The sequence below is a fragment of the Barbatula barbatula genome (assembly GCF_947034865.1).
Source record: "Barbatula barbatula genome assembly, chromosome: 8".
Classification (NCBI taxonomy): domain Eukaryota; kingdom Metazoa; phylum Chordata; class Actinopteri; order Cypriniformes; family Nemacheilidae; genus Barbatula; species Barbatula barbatula.
The window spans coordinates 3,574,766-3,597,151 of NC_136771.1; the positions used below are offsets into that span (position 1 = coordinate 3,574,766).

A 22,386-nucleotide genomic window follows, 5' to 3' on the forward strand; every position below is an offset into this window, starting at 1 on the left:
TGTCTTTAAACAGCCTAATCCTGTCAGCCATCACTTACATATGTTCTGAGCACTTCATGCTCACGTCAAAGGCTTGTGTCACATGTCGCAACATTTTTCTGGAGAAAAACAAAGCAAAACTAAAAACCGTCAAAATCACATCCTAGGATGAGCATTGTGAGAACAGTTAAACATGTTTGCATTTACATTTACATTTAGTCATTTAGCAGACGCTTTTATCCAAAGCGACTTACAGATGAGGAAACATTGGAAGCAATTATAACAACATAGGCAACAAAATACATAAGTGCATCAAACTAGTCCATTAAAGCCTAGCACAGTATACAAAGCTAAGAATAGTGAGGTTAGTAAGTGGGTTTTTTTATAAAGAAGGAAAGGGAAGAGAATTAGGAAAAATCAATCAGCGACGTGTTGACGGAAGAGATGCGTTTTTAGGCGTTTTTTAAAGATGGCAACCGAGTCTGCTGATCTTGTAGCAGCTGGTAGATCATTCCACCAATGTGGAACAGATCCAGAGAAGGTACGGGAGAGTGACTTTTTTCCTTTTTGGGATGGTACCACTAGTCATTGTTCCTTTGCAGACCGCAGTGATCTGGCAGGAGACCGCATAGATCTGCATAGTTATGTTTGCTTTTTCGATGTTATGTCTGATAAGGACCAAACTAATGTTGCCATTTATGTTCGCATGAAGATAACTTCCTCTACAGTCTGATGCAAATGTTTAAAGGAAAATTAAATTATTTCATCATTTATTCACTCTCATATCATTCCAAAGCTGTCTTTCTTTTACAGAACTTAAGAGATATCAACTTCTGAAATAAAATAAGCTGAAGTCCTTTTTATAAGTTTCTGCATGCAAGTTTGACCTCATGTCATACAAACAAGGGTAGAAGATCAACAGGTTTAATTTTAAAGGTGCAACTTAAATTTTATAAAAGTACAAAAAAACGCATTCATAAATGGTCATTTGACCTCAACCCACCCACAGATAACCATGCAAAGCAACCTGGAATTTTAAGTTTCCAACAGAGATGGTGATGGAGGGTTAAAAGTTATGGATTGTAGCTTTGACATTTTCAACAACTTTGAATTCTTACATTTCTATTGGATCGTAACATTTGGATGATTGTTCGCATAACTTCGCTGAACTTTTCTGTCGCTGACCCTCTCCTCTGCTCCACCCTCTTACTTCCAGTTTGAGTCTGACTTTACCCACCTTTAAAACCACAACACTGCTACGACACAAACTCACATGTAAACGTCCATTTACTGTGTACACAAATTAATAGGCTTTTAAAATGTTGTGTTATTTGTCATATTTGCATGATCACAAAATTACACTGCATGCATTTCTCGTGCTGGCGCGTTACGTGTACATACACGGTACTGTTTGTCCGATATGATGCACCATAAACAAATGTCATGTGATATACAACAAGTGGAGTAGTGTGATACTTTACTTTATTTTGGGTATTTTTACTGATTGATATATAGCGATTTTCCTCTGATTTTATATTAGTTTGCTGTGTTTTTCTTTGGTTTGTGGTGGATTGGTTTATTGGATTGTTTGCTGTGATATTGCTGGACACTTAATAGCACGGTTTCCCTCTTTCACAAACTGTAATGAGAAACACTGATTGACCAGGGGGAAAAATGCTCTGGATGGATGGATGGATGTGCTGAGTGCTGCTGTGGACTGGCTTGGTAATTTTATTCTCCCTCAGCGTTGTGGCTGACTGGAAACCCTGTGCTTTGGTGGAGCTGACTCACAGATCTCACAGTGTCAACGCTCACAAAACCTCAGACTAAAGGTAAGTGGTCCTTTTCTTCCACACTGATGCGTGTGTTTGTTTTAGTATTGAGCTGAAGACCCGTTCTAGTTATTGCTTATTTTTGTGGAGGTGCCGGGTCCGGTGGTCAGCGGTGGAGCAGCAGATACGGCAGTATTGTTGATGGACCCACGTGAAGTGCAAGGAAGCAGCGCAACAACACGTTATCTACTCAAAGTCCTGCTGACAGAGGAAACACTGAGCTAAATCCAGACGGGGCTGGATTTGGGTATTGTTCACCCTGGGACAGAACATTGGACAAACCCTGATTTTATTGTTTCCCTGGGTCTTTGAGGAGATGTCATTTTAATATTGTCATTTTAAAGTTAACTTATAGAAATAATAAAACACTATTTTTATATAGATTTCTTGTGTCATTCTCGCTGTGTTGGTGTGGCCGGAAATCTAAATTTGATTTATATTAAACAGACTTCTAATCTGTTACACAAATACTGAAATTTCCACTTTTTGAAATATTGTTTAGGACCCAAATGCAAAATCCCACAATGCATTGCCATATGTGTGCAGTTATACGGTCATTCTCTCATTTCTTCACATTTTCCTTTATAAAATTATTAAAATAATTCAACACTGAGTTTGTTTCTCAATACGTCAGTTTCATGCTCATCTGTGCTCTGATGTCATATATCGACCCCGTCACAAATGTACAGAGACTACATCACTGATCTAAGATCAGCCTCAGCTCAGCTCTAATTCATTCACAACACTTATAACAAGCACAACAAGCACTGACCTCAGACCAGTGTGAAAAGAGTAGTGTCCACACACACAAAAAAGGGAAGTTTCTGACGGTAAAACTTTAATCTTAGGCAATTGGTTTAACGTCGGGTTCCTCATTGTGCCACGGCAGTGTGATGTCTCAGAGCGGATGACAGCTCTTAATGCTGCTAGGAGTCACTAATACAAACAGGTTTATTCATCAAAAATGAAGTTCTTCTATGCTGTGAGCTGCTGGATATGTCTGTCAGGTCAGTCGTTTTGTCTGTATTAATGTCTCAGAACAGTGTGATGGAATAAGAGGGCACAATGCTATGAGATATTTGAATGCTCAGACTAAACTAAACCAAAGTATGATGAAAGGCTGTATTGTGTCAGATGAGTTTTATAATGTGCAAGACCCTTTTCAGGCAACATCACCCAAAAGCTTCATCATAGGTCCTACTTTGCTCGTATCAATAAATGTTTATTGTTTTTAGTCAAAATGCAACTGTGTTTTCTGAATTGTTTCAAAATGATCAAACGTGAACACAGCTGAAATGTCATCATGATATGTGTATGAGAGATGATGTGTGGTTTTGTATGATTCAACAGGATTTGGAAGTTCAGCTACTCATGGGACATCAATAAAGGGAAGTGAAGGAGGGCAGGTTACAGTAACATGTATTTACAGCTGGGCTTCATCCAACAGAAAGTATTTCTGCAGAGATCCATGTGCATACAGTGATGTTCTAGTGTCATCTGGTTGGTCATCTAACAAGAGATTCCGTCTGAAGGATTTTGGAAACGGGATGTTCACAGTGACCATCACTGATCTAAAGGAGTCAGACTCTGGGATTTACTGGTGTGGAGTGGAAAGAGTTGGTCTAGACACATATGAGGAGGTCAATCTGAGAGTATCTAAAGGTAAAAATGACACTGCGTTTAGAGGACATTTCTATAAAATAAAATACTGTTTGACTTATTAATGACTGACACACAGCAGTAGCCATACACACGACTCGGAGGACACCAACACCAGTGACAAAATCTGATTCTCAAACCTCCACAGGTAGATCCTTCACTTCAGCACCTGATGACATCACAGACTCATTTACAGGTAACACAAAGCTTATTGAAGTACTGTTAAAGGGATAAATTTTGTCATAATTTCCTCACCCTGCAGTTATAACAAAACTGTTTACATTTCTAGAAGGAATATTTCAATTAAAGTTTGTAACTAAGACAGTTCGGGTCCCCATTGTCACCATTCATCATTTATTCACCCTCATGTAATTTCAAAGCTATATGACTTTCTTTCTTTTACAGAACGTAAAATTAAGATATGCAAGTGAGAGAGCAACTTCTGAAATAAAAAAAGCTGAAGTCCTTTTTATAACTTTCTGCATGCAAGTTTGAGTTCATGTCGTACAAACAAGGGTAGAAGATCAACAGGATTATATTTTATTGTAAAGCTGCAATCTGTAACCTTTTCATTAAGAAAACAAATCTATTTTATAAAAGTTCATAAAAACGGATTCACAATGGTCATTTGACCTCAACCCACCCACGGATAGACATGCACAACAACCTGCAATTTTACATTTCCAACAGAGATGGTGATGGAGAGTTATGTCATCTGTCATGGATTGTAGCTTTGACTTTTAAAATGTTGTGTTGTGTGTCATATTTGCATGATCACAAAATTAAACTGCATGCATTACTCTTGCTGGTCCATTACGTATACACGGTACAACTGTTTGTTTGATATGATAAACAAATACTGATATTTCCTCTTTTTTAAATATTGTTTAGGACCCAAATGCAAAATCACACAATGCATTGCCATATGTGGGCAGTTATACGGTCATTCTCTCATTTCTTCACATTTTCCTTTATAAAATTATTAAAATAATTCAACACTGAGTTTGTTTCTCAATACGTCAGTTTCATGCTCATCTGTGCTCTGATGTCATATATCAACCCCGTCACAAATGTACAGAGACTACATCACTGATCTAAGATCAGCCTCAGCTCAGCTCTAATTCATTCACAACACTTATAACAAGCACAACAAGCACTGACCTCAGACCAGTGTGAAACGAGTAGTGTCCACACACACAAAAAAGGGAAGCAAGTGCTTTTTATGGGGTTTCTGACGTTAAAACTCTGATCTTAGGAAATTGGTTTAACTTCGTGTTCCTCATTGTGCCACAGCAGTGTGATGTCTCAGAGCGGATGACAGCTCTTAATGCTGCTAGGAGTCACTAATACAAACAGGTTTATTCATCAAAAATGAAGTTCTTCTATGCTGTGAGCTGCTGGATATGTCTGTCAGGTCAGTCGTTTTGTCTGTATTAATGTCTCAGAACAGTGTGATGGAATAAGAGGGCACAATGCTATGAGATATTTGAATGCTCAGACTAAACTAAACCATAGTATGATGAAAGGCTGTATTGTGTCAGATGAGTTTTATAATGTGCAAGACCCTTTTCAGGCAACATCACCCAAAAGCTTCATCATAGGTCCTACTTTGCTCGTATCAAGAAATGTTTATTGTTTTTAGTCAAAATGATATATATATAATTGAAATAACGAACAAAACACAGAAAGGCACTTTTAATGCCTCATACCTAAAATAAACAAAATCATATCCTTTGTTCCCTACAAAATACGAATCATCCATGACCTCCATGATATGAAAAACTGTCTCATTATACTTAATTCTGTGTAAGATAAGTGCAAGTCTACGCGATATATGTTGTAAAGTGTGTTGCATGTATTTTGTATGCCAAACATATCCAAAATGCTGAACAAAATATTCTGTGTTTAAAAGTGTGAAGTTACTCATGTGTCACAGCTTAAGCTGTGAAATACTGTTAAAACTGCACAACGGTGAAAGAGAAACGCAACTGTGGTTGCTTTTCACTTTTCATTGCATTAGAAGGATGAAACTAGACATTTCACACATGGTTTAATAAGTTATGATGGTAAAAATGGATTTAAAGGGAAAGTTCAACCGAAATTCTGTTTTCATTTACTCACCCTGAAGTTGTTCCGAGACGTCGTTGTTCTGTTGAACACAGAAGAAGATATTTTGAAGAATGTGGGAAACTAAACAGTTCTGGGGCACCATTCATACCATACTAGTTATTTTCCCTACTATGGAACTCTATAGTGCCTCAGATCGGTTTGTTTACAAACATTCTTCCGAATATCTTTCTTCAAAACAAAGACAGATGTGGAATAACTTGAGAGTGAGTAAATCATGACATTTTTCAGTGGCTGTCCCCTTTAGAACATTATGGCAATAGACAGTCATCATGTTACTTTTCACGACTGTGCTGTGATCTGCATCAAAATGATCAAACGTGAACACAGCTGAAATGTCATCATGATATGTGTATGAGAGATGATGTGTGGTTTTGTATGATTCAACAGGATTTGGAAGTTCAGCTACTGATGGGACATCAATAAAGGGAAGTGAAGGAGGGCAGGTTACAGTAACATGTATTTACAGCTGGGCTTCATCCAACAGAAAGTATTTCTGCAGAGATCCATGTGCATACAGTGATGTTCTAGTGTCATCTGATCGGTCATCTAACAAGAGATTCAGTCTGAAGGATTTTGGAAACGGGATGTTCACAGTGACCATCAGTGATCTACAGAAGTCAGACTCTGGGATTTACTGGTGTGGAGTGGAAAGAGCTGGTCTAGACACATATGAGGAGGTCAATCTGAGAGTATCTAAAGGTAAAAATGACACAGCGTTTAGAGGACATTTTCTATCAAATAAAATACTGTTTGACTTATTAATGACTGACACACAGCAGTAGCCATACACACGACTCGGACGACACCAACATCAGTGACAAAATCTGATTCTCAAACCTCCACGAGTAGATCCTTCACTTCAGCACCCGATGACATCACAAACACATTTACAGGTAACACAAAGCTCATTGAAGTACTGTTAAAGGTCATAATTTGCTCTCCTTGCAGTTATAACCAAACTGTTTACATTTCTAGAAGGTATATTTCAATTAAAGTGTGTAACTAAGACAGTTCGGGTCACCATTGACTCCCATAGTACGACAAAAGAACATTATGCGAGTTAGTGGTGACCCAAGAAGGCGTATAGTGAGCAAAACATTTTCATTTTGGGGCAAACTATTCCTTTAAATGTGATTTTGTGTCTCCTGTGCTGACGTTGTTCTCTTTTTTATCATTGAAAGGTCTTTTTATACCACCCACTACAGAGAAACAAACATTTTTGGAGAAAGCTGGTGAGTTTTTGTGTCTGCGGACGCTTTCTCTCCACACAAAACTTTAAGCAATTACAAGTCAGGAGCGATTAAAATCAATCTAATCCATTACGGATGTGATCACATCACCTGTAATCCAGAACATCACATGACACACGTGTCATCTGTAACATCTGTTCTCTCCGCATGTGTTCAGGTCTGCTAGTGTGCATTGCTGCGGGTCTGACTGTGATGTTGCTTTTATTTGGAGCGATTCTCTCTATATATAAAAAGAAAAAGAGAAATTCACAAAGCTCCGGTGGTAAGTGCACGTACACGCAGACATTATACTGTGCATGTGCTGTAAATGGAGGGTGTTACATATCTAATGATGTGCTTCTGATGTACCAGGTTCACCACCAGGTGTTGCTAAAAGACCCACCACAAAATCCACACGGGTGAGATCGAGAGAGGTAAATCACTTTCTGAACGTGTGTTGATCAAACGCATTTCAACCAAGCACATTGTGGCCTCTAGTAGACATTTTTGTACAGCAAAAGATTTCTTCTCAAATTTGATATAGAGATAAAGCCCTAAATAAACCTGAATACTGTCGATAAGGAGTTATAATAGCATCCCTGCCTCTTCTTAACAGATGGAAGGTGACTATGAGGACATCATGGAGATGCAAAAGCGAACTGATCCGCTCACACCCACCGTGTATTCAGCTGTCAATCATCATTCTGCCGCAAATCAGATTGAAGATTCCTCCCTCTATTGCAACCTCTCCATCCATCCGTCGGTTCATGACCAAACAGCCAAGTCCAACACTGACACGGTTATGTATACAACTATTGACCTGCGTAAAAAACAAGGACTACAAATATTCAGATCTGAAGACACAGTAACATATGACACTGTATTTTGTTCCTGAAACGGTTATTAACATATTGTCGCATGTAATGTAATTTATAAATAATTAAATGTGTTTGTGTATTGTGGCATTGCAATGGCAGTTACATGGATTTTAGCATCACAGATTGCAAACAGAATTGCAGAAATAACTCCATGTTGCATGGATGCGACAATAGCAAGATGACGTTTGCTTACATCTGATCTGATGATGATAAAGAAAGCAACCCACTGAACAGCAAAACCACACTTTGTTTAACTGATGTACAGACAATAAATGATTCCAGCACATTTTCTATACTCTTCACTTCCTGATGTTTATCGTCTGTAGACTCCATTTCATATCTGAAAAAGCATTGTGTTAAAAAGAGGAGGAGTTTGTAGATCTTTTAATATGAGATTGAGAACACCATCACTAGACTTCCTTAATGTAAACCACTAAGAGAAGACAACAGTAGGTTTTCTGGAAACTCCTTTATTTGAAACTCACTGGAAACTCAGAATGAAGATCTGCTGTGTCGTGTGCTTCTGGATCTTTCTGACAGGTCGGTTTTATAGACTGTGGTGCAACTAGTTAGTTTGCTCTGCGTTCGAAGCGTGGTTATGATCTTGCTTTTAACGCTGTGGGTTCTGTTTGTCTGTGGGTTTTGACGAAAAACAGCTGCAGGAGTGAAGAAATGCAATAGCAACAGACTTCCCATCGTCCGGCACACATTATCTTAAAAACAGCAATCTGAAACTCATCTCAGGTGTGTGCATGTACTAAAATACTAGAAATGTGTAAAAGACAGGAAGTGGACATCAGAGACTGAACTTGTACACACATCTCACATTATTCGGAGATGTTGAACAGCTCAGGCCGGATGAACTGAAGTGCAAGATCGCTTTTCAAGACTGGCCATAACTTCTTTAAACCATGTTACAAAAAAGTTAGATTGGGCTTAAAAGTAAGACTGATCCCATTTGCTTGTCAGTGAGACTAGTGAGCTAGCGGCTGAGGTTATTCAATTGGGGCCTTAACACAACTTTTGATCACTGGCTGGATATTTATCACCAATAATTATTATCGTTATAGAATGACTTAATATCCTATCTCACACCACATTAATTTACTGTGCCCGATAGTATTAGAGAGCTGACTTTGCATGATGTTTTATTGGGGAGTCATTAACAGAAAAAGCTATGAGAACATCTAACAACCAACACTGTTTTATTTTGTTTTTAGCAGAAATTAGAATTTCATCCTCAATGGATATTAAGAAACATGGATACGCTGGAGAGAACATCACAGTTTCATGTCAACATAGCTGGGCTTCAGACAACAGAAAGTATTTCTGCAGAGATCCATGCGCACACAGAAATGTTCTAGTATCATCCGATCGGTCATCTAACAAGAAATTCCGTCTGAAGGATTTTGGAAACGGGTTGTTCAAAGTGACCATCACTGATCTACAGGAGTCAGACTCTGGGATTTACTATTGTGGGGTGAAAAGAACTTTTAAAGACACATATCTTAAAGTAAATTTGAGAGTAAATACAGGTAAAAAAGTCACACAGGGTTTCCTTTCAGTGTAAATGGATCACTCTCTTATTTCCATATTAATGGATTTCACTGTTTTCTTCTAAGCAAACACTCACCACGTTACACCTCCGTCAACTGAACTAGACACAACTCGACCGTTTCCTACACCAACTCGACAACCAGAATATCCATTGGCCACATCAGGAAAAACCTCCAGATCTTTAGCCGCTGATGACATCACTCGCTCACCCTCAGTGACAGGTAACAACTGCAATGGTTTCCATCACTGTACATCTGAAGAAGATGCTGCTGTCAGAGCTGTTGGACAGAAGGAGAGAGTTCATGGTCCAGTCATGTGTTTAATATATAAAGAGACCATCACTAAAGCCACGTGTTTGAGATCACATCACATGACACACGTGTCATCAGTAACATGTGTTCAGGTCTTCTGGTGTGCACTGCTGTGAGCCTGACTGTGATGCTGGTTATATTTGGAGCCATTCTCTATGTGTATAAAAAGAGAAAGTCACACAGTTCCAGAGGTAAGTGAAAACACATTCAGTCTTTTGTAAATGCAGGATGTTAAATATGTAATGATCTGCTTCTGATGTAACAGGTTCACCTGCAGATGATGCTGAAAGATGCACCACAACCACAGAGGTGAGAGAGAGAGATAAATCACTATGTTATGACTTTCTGAACACCTGTCCTAAAAAGAATATGATATTAAAGGGATAGTTCACCTTAAAATAAAAACAATCACTTTAAGACAAAGTAAACCTGTATATACTATAGGTGAGAAGCCTATATATTGTTGTTTCAATAACATCCCTGACTCTTCAGATGGCAGGTGTTTATGAAGAAATCACAGAGACCCAACAGCGGACTGATCCACACACACTCCCCACCGTGTATTCAGCTGTCAATCATCATTCTGCAGAATGATCCGATTCAAGACTCCTCCCTGTTTCGACCTCTCCATCCAACTGTCTGACTGTAGAAACCAAACAGCTGAAGTCCAATACTGACACCGTTGTATATGCAACTATTAAAAAGAATACAAATGCATGCACCACAGGCATTCAGATCTGAAGATACAAAAACATACGACACTGTGTTTTGTTTTCCGAACGCTGTTTAACATTAATAATGTATTGTCACATGTAATGTAGCTTTTATATAAACATGTCACTTTAATTTCTGTATCACTGATGGCCAAACAGAATTGCAAAAACAACTGAAATTGTCTTCATTCAGGTGGCTTCGTACACACTGTAAAAGCTTTTCGGAGCTAAATTTAAACAAGGAACACATTATGTTTGACTAATGCAAATGCATTTTTATTGCAAAGGATACTAGCACCGTTCCACTCCTGTATATGCCCTGACCTTCACTGTCTGTAATCGGCAGACATTACATCAGTTTCACACTGATCTAGGATAAGGATGCTTACATCACACCCAAAATGCATTAACACGCAAATATGTTAAACATATGTGTATCAATCAGACTCACTGTCAGACCGGTTATCATTTTGGAAGACTATTTAACAAGTGTATCTGGCAACGTTATAAATATAAAGTCACTGGAAACTCAAAGAAGCCAAATGAAATCGAAAATGAAGGTCTACTTCTTTCTTTCAGGTCAGCTCTGTTTTTATCTGCTGTTAATGGAATACTAAAAGGTCAATAAAAAAAAGATTCTCAAATATATTTATGAATAATTCAAAAAAATATATTGTTCGGACATAATACAAAAGTTAAAAACAAGGAGTGGGCAAGAGAGAAACATACACTGTCGGACGTTTTAAAATCGATGACTGTAAATATCATTTAATTTGAGTTATGATCAAAATGTCTAATCTGATGCAATACACAGAAAATCCAATAGATGGCTCCAGTCTAGAGTGCAGCATACTCGGTTCTCTCAGATCATGGCAATATTTTTCGTGTTGGTTTTGGTCAGGTGTGCTGCACACGGCCTTAAAAGTAAGCCAAACCAAAAAGATCGCCCCTAGTGGCTGGCTGCAGTGTAGGTCATAAACCTCACCCCCATGTAAATAAATGAGACGGGGCCAAACAAAAAATCCAATTCCACCTCAAGTCAAAATTTTCAAGGATGTTTTTATCGTTTCAGCTGGTGGTTAATATTACACCGTGGTTAATATTTCTCAGAGATGGATGCAGTCACATGTATTCTGACCAGGAGCCAAACAAATTCTATTGAGCAGAATTGAGTGCGATCAATCTAAAGGTTCAGCCCTCCACAACAGTTCCAGTTTCCCACGTGGCCCCTTGGGAAAACCAACTGCCCACCCCGTACTAGACAACTGCAAACACATCTCTCAACAAGAAGATCCTGACTTTCTTTCCTAGTCATGCCAGAAATAAGAGGGTCATCTACAGATACGATTGAGACCGATGGACACACTGGAAAAAAGATCAACCAACAGAAAGGATTTCTGCAGAGATCCATGTGTTCTAGTATCATCTGATCGTTCATCTAACGCGAGGTTTGGTCAGAGACACAAAACCACTTTCTGTTTGATTGATGTACAGACGGTTAAAAATATAACACGAGCACTGTTTTTTCGTCATGTACTTCCTGATCTTTACTGTATGTACTCTGCATGCATCTGCAGGCTCACACAGATAAAGAGGAGGAGTTTATGGGGCTTCTGATGAGTTTGATACCTCCATCAGAGACAATGTTTGAGACTACAGAGTGAGATTATCTGCTATATCCTCTTATTCAAACTCACAGGAAAGCCGTAATGGAGATCCGTTCAGTCATGTGTATATGGATCTTTCTGACAGGTCAGGAATATTCGTTTTTTTAAAGTGCAGAGACAAATTCTCATTACCGTAACTGTATTTAAAACTGCCAATCTCGTAGCATGTTTTGCTAAAAATAAGCAAAGCCATGATACCTAAGCAAGTTCTTTGAATCATACATAACAAGACATTGAATTATGTGCATGTAATTCTTTTTAAATGCGGAAAACTAGCTTCTCTCGGTAATGAGCATGAAAAAAGCAGTGTACACAGCGTGATGAGAGAATATTGAGTTTTAAACTAGAAACATATAAAGTAATTTGAAGGGTACTGGCAGATGTGTTTCTTCAGATCAAATCTAACTTCATAAAAATATCTTTGTGTTTGTGTGGCACGCATTAGAACCCATTACATTTACATTTTGTCAACACTGGATGCGGAGCGACAATCCCATTAGAACAAGCCATGTGTCGTGTCGCATCGCACCGGTTGCATCCGGTGGAGACACAGTGTCCTGGAGGATGATTATATCAGTCATGGACAGTTGTTTTTATTATACATGAATATTTTTCTCATTATTTATCATTTAAGAACATTTGTAGAACATCCAATTTTTTAAATTTCAGAATATTTTAATTTCACTCGGTTTAAATTACAACACCCAACAGATTTAGACAAATTGGAAAATGTAAAGTAAGGAGAATTTCAGAAAACAGTTATCAAATAGCCCAAATATGTTAAAATCATGCTTTGTCCAAGATAGAAAATACAACTCGATTTGTTATGATTTTTTTTGTTGCATTATTATATGTGTCATAATTATAATCATTATAACAATAATCATTACAGCCATGATGTTTCAATAGTTTTGTGAGAATAACCCTTTCACATTTCGTCGCTATTAAAGTTCAGAAACGACAGCCACAAAACAGACCTCAAATCTGTACGAAACGGTAAGCACTAAAGTGCATGCACATAAATGGTGCAAAAGACAGGAAGTGGTCATCGGGGTCTGAGTTTGTTCACCCGGCTCGTATCATTCAGAGACAGACCTTAAACACATTTCCCATTGTGCTATTGTCATGAAATATCTTTCACACATATTTTTATGCACATTTGGCTGGACAGGATGAGAGAGAGAGAAAGAAAGAACTCTATCTATGTTTTCTATTAACAGAAATAAGAAGTTCTTCTACAAATGGAATTGAGACGCATGGATACACCGGAAAACACGTCACCATTTCATGTCATCAAAGCTGGGCTTGGAGCAACAGAAAGTATTTCTGCAGAGATCCATGCGAAGATAAAGATATCCTAGTGTCATCTGATCGATCACCTAGAGGGAGATTCAGTCTGAAGTATCTTGGAAAGAATGAGGTCATAGTGACCATCACTGATCTACAGGAGTCAGACTCTGGGATTTACTGGTGTGGAGTGGACAGAGTTGGTGTAGACACATATCAAAAAGTCAACCTGAGAGTATCTAAAGGTAAAAATCTAAGTGTTTCCATTCACTGTAAATAAACCCCATCATCTTGTCAATTTCCATATTAAACGGTTCCTTCCGAACATAGACCCGCACACAGAAGTTAAACCTACTTCCGCTGAAGAAGCCACAACTCAAACGCTTCCTACATCAACCCAACAACCAGAATCTCAATTTGCCACCTTAAGCAGAACGTCCAGATCTTTAAGCCTTGAACACACCACACAGGTACCTCCCGTGACAGGTAACCAAATATTAAGTAGTGGATTACTCTGTAGATACTTACCCATGGGCTTCAATATTTTGTCTTTCCTTAACATTTAAGTATTTTTGTCCGACAAATAATGATTAAAATCAACATTTTGGCGGAAGACTGTTGGTCAAGAATATATTCAATGTGAACGACCCTCTTTGTTTTCTCAGTCTCTTCGTTGTCTGTAAACATCTCGCTGTACTCTGTTGGTGGTCTGATCGCAATTGTCATACTTGTGTGTGGGCTGGTTAGTGTTCACCACTACAGGAAGTTAGTCAAGAATATAGAGGGTATAAAAACACACAACAACACCCTGACACATATTTTAATAGCCATTGTTTTCTTTTAATACCTGATACTTCCCTTTGACACTATCTCAGGTCTTGTGCCAGTGATCCCGATCCACCACGATGAAGATAAAGTTGAAGAGGTGAGTTATGACTATGTGTGTCTGAGATTCACCACTGATAGATGCCCCCCCTCTACCAAACAGAGCATTGACATTGACGTTTTGCTTATTCAGGCTACCAACCTATATGATAATGATGTTCAGGACACAGGGAACAGCAAACAGATGAAATCTAAGATGTTGGAGCCTGAAGTCCCAAAGAGTTTTTCGCATTCAGTCTATGAGAATGTGGAGCTCAAGCCGGGCCGGTCAGATGCCATCTATGGAAATCTTTGATCAGAGACTCAAGATGAGAGTAAGGAGATCTAAAATGACCAGTGATGCTTTGAACATTTTCTACAGTGACATCGCATCAAAGACATTTCATTAAATGAAAACGTCTATTCAAACAAATATATTCGATTTCAGATACTTGAAAGAACCACAGGGGGCGCTGTATCCTGTCATCAGTTTCTGTCACTTTTTATGCCGTTAATTGTGGTCTGCACCTGTCTTCTACTTTGGTAGTATCTGATGACGGCGATTTGGTTTAAAGTAGTTTCCTGTATGTTTGAAAGTATTACTACACTTAAAAACACTGCGTTCTTCAACCAATTCATATTGTGTCTTGTAGCTCAACTGGTATAGAATTGCATTACATTTTCATTTATTCATTTAGCAGACACTTTTAACGTTAGCAATGTAAAGGTCATTGGTTCAAATACCCAGAGACACACGTACCAATAAAGGTTCCTTGAATGCACTTTACTGAAAGCCCAAGTGTCTGCCTAATGCAAATAAATGTAAAGTAAAATATTCAATATTTATATATTAAGATCCAGGGATCATATTCTCACCTTTAGTGACAGGTAGTAGACTTATTCAATAGTGAAGTTTGCAAGCGTCAATTCTAATATCTAATCCAAACATCTCATCCTAATTTTATTAAAAACTAATGGTGGGTGAGATTTCTAGTCATGGATATATGGGAAAGACGTCATCATTTCATGCTATCACTAAAGTCCATCACTAAAGCGACATGGTTAAGATCACATCACCTGAGACTCGTGTCATCAATCACATCTGCTCTCTTTACATGTGTTCAGGTCTTCTGGTGTGCACTGTGAGTCTGACTGTGATGCTGGTTATATTTGGAGCCATTCTCTGTGTGTATAAAAAGAAAAAGAGAAAGCCACACAGTTCCAGTGGTAAGTGCAAAACACATTCAGTCTTTTGTAAATGCAGGAGGTTAAATATGTAATTGTGTGCTTCTGATATAACAGGTTCACCTGCGGCTGATGCTGAACGAGGGACCACATGAACCACAGAGGTGAGAGAGAGAGAGATAAATCACTCTGTTATGATTTCCTGAACAGCATTGTAATGAGGGAATAAAGCACAGTGGACCCTCTTGTGGACATTTTTGAGTAGAACAAGATGTCAACAATTCGGTATCCAAGCCATGGTTCACCCTTGAACTCAAATTTGTTGTTTATTTACTCTCCCTCATCCCTCATCCCTCCTGTAGGTGACATTTATTCTTGAAATTTGTAGGTAAATCCACCTTATAATGGTTGTAAATGGGGTCCAGACACCTAAGCACTTAGAAATCTGGACCCCGTTTAGAACTGAGGGTGAGTAAATAAACAACAACATGTATAGGGTGAACTATCGCTTTATTAACTTTAACCTCATTTCGCAACTTTAACAGGCCTACATTTTAACACCAGCACTGTTTCTTTGATCTCTAATGTGTGTACGCATGCATGTGCCAGCTCTTTTTCACACCATTAAAGACACTGAGTTAAGAAAGGAGGAGTTTGTGGAGTTTCTAAATAAGGGTGATAGACTTCCGCGTTGTTTACAGAAGAGTACATTCTTTGTAAGGCCTCAACAAACAAAGTGGTTGGAAACTCAAAATGAAGATCAGTTGCGTCGTGTGCCTCTGGATCTTTCTGAACGGTGAGTTCTCTGTGTTTTTAAGAGTGCAATCCGACTGCTTGCTCAGTGTCTGATGTAAATTCAGTTGCGAAGTAAACGCACAATATAATGTACTTTAGTCTCTTTGCTGAACATGCACATACAAGGTGCGAAAGACAGGAAGTGTTCATCAGTGTCTGACTTTGTGCACATTTACATTTCCAAAACAAATTAAATTGCATTATACTATACACTTGTAGCTAAGATCCTGGGATCAAACCCACGACCTTGGCATTGCTTATGCCCATGCTCTAACCACTGAGCTACAGGAAAGCTACACACTAAAACACACAGCTCACATCATTCAGAGACGGACCTTACAAACATTTTTCCCTGTTCTTGTTGTTGAGTGCTTTTACTTTATTATATCCACTCTTTGTATCGTATGCATATTTTGCATTGTGCTCAAACAATGTGCAGGACAGAAAGATCTCACTTTATGCTTTTTTTTTATCTACACCAGAAATTAGATTTTCATTTACAGATAAGATTGAGGCACATGGATACAGCGGAAAAAGCACCAGAGTTTCGTGCCAACACAGCATTGCTTCAACCAACAGAAAGTATTTCTGCAGAGATCCATGCGAAGACAATGATGTTCTAGTATCATCCGATCGGTCATCTAACAAGAGATTCCGTCTGAAGGATTTAGGAAACGGGTTGTTCACAGTCACCATCACTGATCTACAGGAGTCAGACTCTGGGATTTACTATTGTGGGGTGGATAGAGTTGGTGCAGATACGTATCATGAGGTCTTTCTGAATGTTTCTAAAGGTAAAATAAAACTGTTGCTTTAACTGTAAATGTAAAGCATCACTCTGTTATCATATTATTGTTTTTTACTGTTTTTTTTACTCCCACACAAAGGCATTACACCTACTACCACCAGATCAGACACAACGCAACCGCTCCCTACATCAACACCACAACCAGAATCTCCGACTGCCACATCAAGCATAACGTCCACGTTTCCAACTCTTGAATACACCACACGCTCACCAACAGTGACAGGTAACAACCGTGTTTCCAGACTCTTTATCTAAAACATGCGATTCATGGTTCAAACCTGATTTTAATAGTTTGATGATCTTTGCTACAGAAACTGTGCAAAACACAAAGTTGGTTTACAATGAACATCAATCTTTTACTAATGCCAAAAAAATTATGCTAATTCACACACACGTTTCATTTATGTTTTTGTTTTTTTTACGATTATATTTTTGGGGCGTTTTTGCCTTTAGTTTAGACAGCTGTTGTTTTAGAGAGGACAGGAAGTGAAGTGGGCGAGAGAGAGGGGGTGGGGTCGGGAAAGGACCTCGAGCCAGGACTCGACTCGGGTCACCTGGACCTCAACAGCGCTATATGTCGGAGCACGTTACCGCAAGGCTATCGGCTCCAACGTTTCATTTATGTTTAACTGCTAAACAAGTTGCATTGCTTGATTCTAACAGATCTGTCTGTAATAAAGCTGTCGTTTCTTGTTTCCAGTCATTTGGCTCCAAAACTGGTTTGAATGGCGTTTCACATCTTGGCTTTCTTCATCGTTTAAGTATTTCTTTATAATAACTCAAATCTATTTTTAACCAAGGACTTGTAAGCATCTCGCTGTATGCTGTTGGTGGTCTGACCGCAGTCGTCATACTTGTATGTGGGCTGGTTGCTGTTTGTCAGAACGGGAGAATAGTCAAGAAAACAGAGGGTATAAAAATACACAACATCATGCTAAAGGCCAAATAATAACCAAAACTTAAAATATCAAGCCGTTGTTTTTTATGCCTGGTTATTTGCTTTCACACCATTCTAGGCCTTGGGTCAGTGACACCAGTCGACCACAATGAAGGTACAGCTGAAGCGGTGAGTTATGGCACTGTGTCTGAGAGTCATTCACTGACTTCCCCCTGAAACATGCTCAAACAATAATGAAGAATAACCCATCCTCATCCAAACAGAGCTCTTTCACATGAACATGATTCTGTTTTGTTTATTCAGGCTGATGATGTTTATGAAAATTATGTTCAAGACACATCGGACAGCAAACAGATGAAATCTGAGCCAAGGAGTCAATCGTATTTGGTCTATGAGAACGTAGAGCTCAAGCCGGGCCAGTGAAAAGCCATCGATGGATCCGAGCATTAAGATCATAGCAGAGAGATCTAAAATGTGACGCATTGCACATTTTCTTCATTGACATCACATGAAAAATGTATTTTTAAACAAATTATAAATACTTTCATATACAGTATGTATAAAAAATGTGAAATTCCCTTAAACAACCATATGGGGCACTGTATTGTGTCATTGGTTTCTGTCATTTTTGTATTTTGTAAATGTAGTTTCTCATTAACTGTATTCTGTTCACACTGAATGTTTGCTATCGTCGCATTTTTGTACTTTTGTAGTATTTTACGATCTGGTTTGAAGTATTTTCTTGTATGCTTGAAAATATAACTACACTAAAAACACCATGTACTTCAACAAGTACATTTTAGACTGTTCCTGTAGTTCAACTTGTATAGCATTGCATCAGCAACATAAAATGTACCTTGAACTGTATTTAAAGCCCATGTGTCTGCCAAATGCAGAATGTTAATAAATGTAAAGGTAAATCTTCAAGCCATTAAAATATTTCATGCAATAATATTATACATAACTTACTGACTCCTAAAATACATTTAGAAACATATACGGCAAGAATCTGTAGAATTTTTCTCTCACCTTCAGTTACAGGTAGCAAACTATTCAATAGTGAAGCATCACTTGCTCAAACTTAGAGGTTTTCAAACATAAGATTATTAAATGACTTGCTTCGTACTCTCTACATGGACATATACGATACCTCAATTTGCACAGCTTGTTGCAAGTTCATTACTATATATTATTATTTAAATTGAGTTTATTCCTATAGCCACTCATGTGTGAAATTCTGAGTATTGTACATCTATCATATCTGTGGTTTCAGATTAGACACTCAATTCCTTAGAAAATTCAGACACACACAAAAAAACAAATGTGATGATTAAAAGGAGAACAGCTCTTTAAATCTAAAGTATGGAAGAGGAAGCGCTGGTCTAATAGTGGGTGTCTAGAAACTAGCTTAGATGTGAGAGTACACAGGACACAAACAAGTGTTACTATTGAACCCTTTCAGTTTACAAGAGCCCATCCTCACCGATCAATACAGGAGACTCGACTTAAATTCACAGCTTAAAATGAGGTTCTTCTGCGTTCTCTCGTTCTGGATATTTCTGTCAGGTCAGTTTATTATGTCTGTGTGAACCATTCTGTTTGCTCGGCATGATGAGAGACGTATGTCATTTTTCACATTTAACTTTTCTTAACTATTATTAAGAGAGCCGAAAACACAAAATCCTACTTCTAAGAAAATGGTTGTGACAAAATTGGGTAAATAATGATGTAATAAAATACTGAAATAATAGCCTTTTCTCCTACAATACAACCAGCGAATGTTTCAAATCATACAGTTGTTTAAAATATATAAAGGAGTCAACAAAATAGACAACTTTTCATTCATCTTACAGAAATCATGACGTCTGCTACTGAGTTCTTCATCGATGGAGGTACGGGACAAGACGTCATCATTTCTTGCAATCATATGTTTGCAAATATCAACAAAAAGTATTTCTGCAGAGACCCGTGTAAAGACACAGATGTTCTAGTATCATCTGACCGGCCGTATGATGGAAGATTCACATTGAAGGATCTTATGAGCGGAATGTTCATAGTGACCATCACTGACCTACAGGAGTCAGACTCTGGGATTTACTGGTGTGGAGTGGACAGAGTTGGTGCAGACACACATCATAAAATCAACCTGAGAGTATATGAAGATAAATCTGAAACGCACACAGTTTCAATGCAAGATCTGACCACACAAACAGATTTAGTACCCATATCCTCATCCAGTGAGACCACATTAACACAACTGAAAACAGGTATTTTACAAGTTTAGCAGATCAACACACTTTTTGCATTCTCAATGTCGGCAGTATATGTAACTGAACAGTATTTACTCTTTCGCCATGTTTTATGTGCTGAAAAACATGTTTATTTGTCAACAAAAGACATAAAATGTTAAATGTTAACGTACTACTTACATTTAAGCAATACAAAGCAGGTTGCGAAGGTTTACATTTGCATTTCTATATGAGTCCGTTCTGTTATTCTAAATAGTTTTAATTGTCAATTCACAATTGCCAGTGCAGTATACAAATGATCTTTTATAAAGGTTTTAAAAGACAACAGCGCCCGCCTTTTGGTCACTGTGTGGTACACATGACCCTAAACAAACCTGTCACCCATCAAGTCAAAATATAGTTTTGCACATTTCTAAGTTCTATGTATCTTAACGGATGTCGTTTCTCCCTTTCCCAGGTCTTGTCAAAACATCAAGTTCACCTGATGCTTTTACTGACAAAGACACAAAAGCAGGTGAGCGTTCTGTGACAGATTTATGATCTTCGATAAAAGATCAAATTGTCATTGAATGAAAAACTTTCTGTCCATCCTTTCTAGTCCCTGTATATTCTGTCATCTATGCGGTGGTGGGACTGGTTGTACTTGCAGTTGGACTGGTCTGTGTTTGTTGGTACAAAAAGAGACTCCAGGGATCAGCAGGTGTGTACACACAACAAATCTACCATCAAATACTAAAATTAAACACTATTACCACGTATAAATACTCTTTCTTTGCCTCATTTTAGGATGCGTTTCAACGTCCACGCATATTGACAATGAGTACAATAGTGATGAGGTGAGTGACGTAACTAGATTTGTGCTCCAACATTATAAACATTTGATCAGATTGTTAAATATCTTTCATTCAGAGGAACACTGTTTACGAAAACGATCTCGATGAGAGTTCCAACGCTACCACACAGACACCAAACCATCAGACTAAAGACTTTAAAAGCACAGAGGATCCGATCTACCAGAATCTATTAGTCAACACCAGCCAGGCAGATGGAATCTAAACCAGTCTTTGAGTCTACAGAAATGTGTACAGCAGCTCACTAACTTAAAATTCAGGTTCAACTACACGACAGGACCCAAAACAATGTTCTACATTACATGTAAACTAAAGGTTACACAATCATATACCAGTGTGTAGTTTTGCTTGTATGTTGTTGAATATTCAATGACTGAATTAGGTTATGCAATATTGGCTCAGTTCTGTTAAAAGAGACAATGGAAGACGAGCACTATACGCATACTGAACATAAATGTGTACAGTTTATATATGAACAGTATAGTTATTAATGACAATGTGAAGTTTGGCAAAGCACACTTTTGTTTGTTCGCCAACTGTTATTCGGTCACAAAATATCAAATATCCTAATAAACACACACTATTGAGTAAAAAGACAATGTGAAACTCTTTTGGCATGTTCTCCTGCAAACGGATAACAAACAACAAAGTGCATGCAGATTCATACTGGTTAAGCGTTTGTGTCGAACCAAACATACCATCAGTCACTGTAGACAGATTTAGATTTTCTAAACTATATCAAAATTATCTTTTAATGTTGGTTTTATTCACAAAAGTGTAACACAACAAAAGTTATCAAAATGAAACAATTAAGAAAAAGCTTGTAAAGATTCCCAGAGGAATATATTGAGGTGGTTTTGGAAAGTTTGATATTTGGAAATGTTAATAAAATAACTTGATATGAACACAGGTTGATATGTAAATGTCAAGGGGTGTGTCTTGGTACTTGTTCATGTTCAGGTCTCTTTTAATGTCATATGTAAATAAGGAAACACGCAAAACGTATTGCTTTTTAAAACATACAGTATTATATCTCAGCTTTGAAGTGTCTTGTTACTGGTTCATAGATGAACATTGAAATGTTGGCTTAGTTCACAGAACTACGAGACAGCACGTGACATTGAAATGGAAACCAGGACATCAATTCATTTCCTATAAATACACTATTCCATCTATATTTCAATAGCTGTGTGTTAATACTTGCTCCTAGAAGAACATTTCAATGCTGGAATAATTGATGTAGTTATAAGACAAAAAGACTTTTGAGGAAACACCTTGGGAGGCTGTGCAAAGAGTTTGCCCTACACTGCCCCCTAGAGGAACAACGTGCAGTTGTTTCGACTATGTCAGAAATATGAACACATCAACCTCAAAGGGTGTGTCTTTTTACTTCTTCATGGGACAATATTTCCATGTACCTTTACTCTCGTATGTATTCTAACCTGTTAACATATAAATTCTTTAAACATCCAGGATTTCATCTCCACTTCAAAA

General features: G+C 38.0%; 4 protein-coding genes across 6 annotated transcripts; all 4 read left to right on the forward strand.

Moving 5' to 3' along the window:
• Positions 1-2,685: 2,685 nt before the first annotated feature.
• On the forward strand, positions 2,686-4,471 carry LOC306897943 (CMRF35-like molecule 5). 2 transcript variants are annotated; one of them, XM_079463110.1, is made up of 4 exons: positions 2,686-2,818; positions 3,162-3,473; positions 3,619-3,666; positions 3,876-4,471. In XM_079463110.1, the coding sequence occupies exons 1-4, from the start codon at positions 2,776-2,778 to the stop codon at positions 3,899-3,901; spliced, it is 429 nt and encodes a 142-aa protein (XP_079319236.1). In that variant the 5' UTR covers positions 2,686-2,775; the 3' UTR covers positions 3,902-4,471. The 2 variants fall into 2 exon arrangements, with proteins under 2 accessions (XP_079319236.1, XP_079319235.1); XM_079463109.1 differs by lacking the exon at positions 3,876-4,471 and having other exon boundaries at positions 2,695-2,818; positions 3,619-3,836.
• Positions 4,472-4,754: 283 nt separating this feature from the next.
• On the forward strand, positions 4,755-8,002 carry LOC306898117 (uncharacterized protein). Of its 2 annotated transcripts, none has more exons than XM_079463371.1 (7): positions 4,755-4,884; positions 5,988-6,299; positions 6,377-6,493; positions 6,782-6,832; positions 7,008-7,112; positions 7,202-7,263; positions 7,446-8,002. In XM_079463371.1, the coding sequence occupies exons 1-7, from the start codon at positions 4,842-4,844 to the stop codon at positions 7,722-7,724; spliced, it is 969 nt and encodes a 322-aa protein (XP_079319497.1). In that variant the 5' UTR covers positions 4,755-4,841; the 3' UTR covers positions 7,725-8,002. The 2 variants fall into 2 exon arrangements, with proteins under 2 accessions (XP_079319497.1, XP_079319498.1); XM_079463372.1 differs by having other exon boundaries at positions 4,760-4,884; positions 6,380-6,493; positions 7,446-7,998.
• Positions 8,003-8,082: 80 nt separating this feature from the next.
• On the forward strand, positions 8,083-10,929 carry LOC306897103 (CMRF35-like molecule 6). Its single transcript, XM_079461583.1, has 6 exons — positions 8,083-8,247; positions 8,931-9,242; positions 9,330-9,485; positions 9,668-9,766; positions 9,841-9,884; positions 10,068-10,929. The coding sequence occupies exons 1-6, from the start codon at positions 8,205-8,207 to the stop codon at positions 10,167-10,169; spliced, it is 756 nt and encodes a 251-aa protein (XP_079317709.1). The 5' UTR covers positions 8,083-8,204; the 3' UTR covers positions 10,170-10,929.
• A 970-nt stretch (positions 10,930-11,899) lies between these two features.
• On the forward strand, positions 11,900-21,786 carry LOC306897303 (polymeric immunoglobulin receptor-like). Its single transcript, XM_079461924.1, has 8 exons — positions 11,900-12,040; positions 13,176-13,487; positions 16,569-16,880; positions 16,974-17,117; positions 20,499-20,555; positions 20,640-20,741; positions 20,828-20,877; positions 20,951-21,786. Exons 1-8 carry the CDS (start codon positions 11,998-12,000, stop codon positions 21,095-21,097), a joined length of 1,167 nt encoding a protein of 388 aa, XP_079318050.1. The 5' UTR covers positions 11,900-11,997; the 3' UTR covers positions 21,098-21,786.
• The last annotated feature ends 600 nt before the right edge of the window (positions 21,787-22,386 follow it).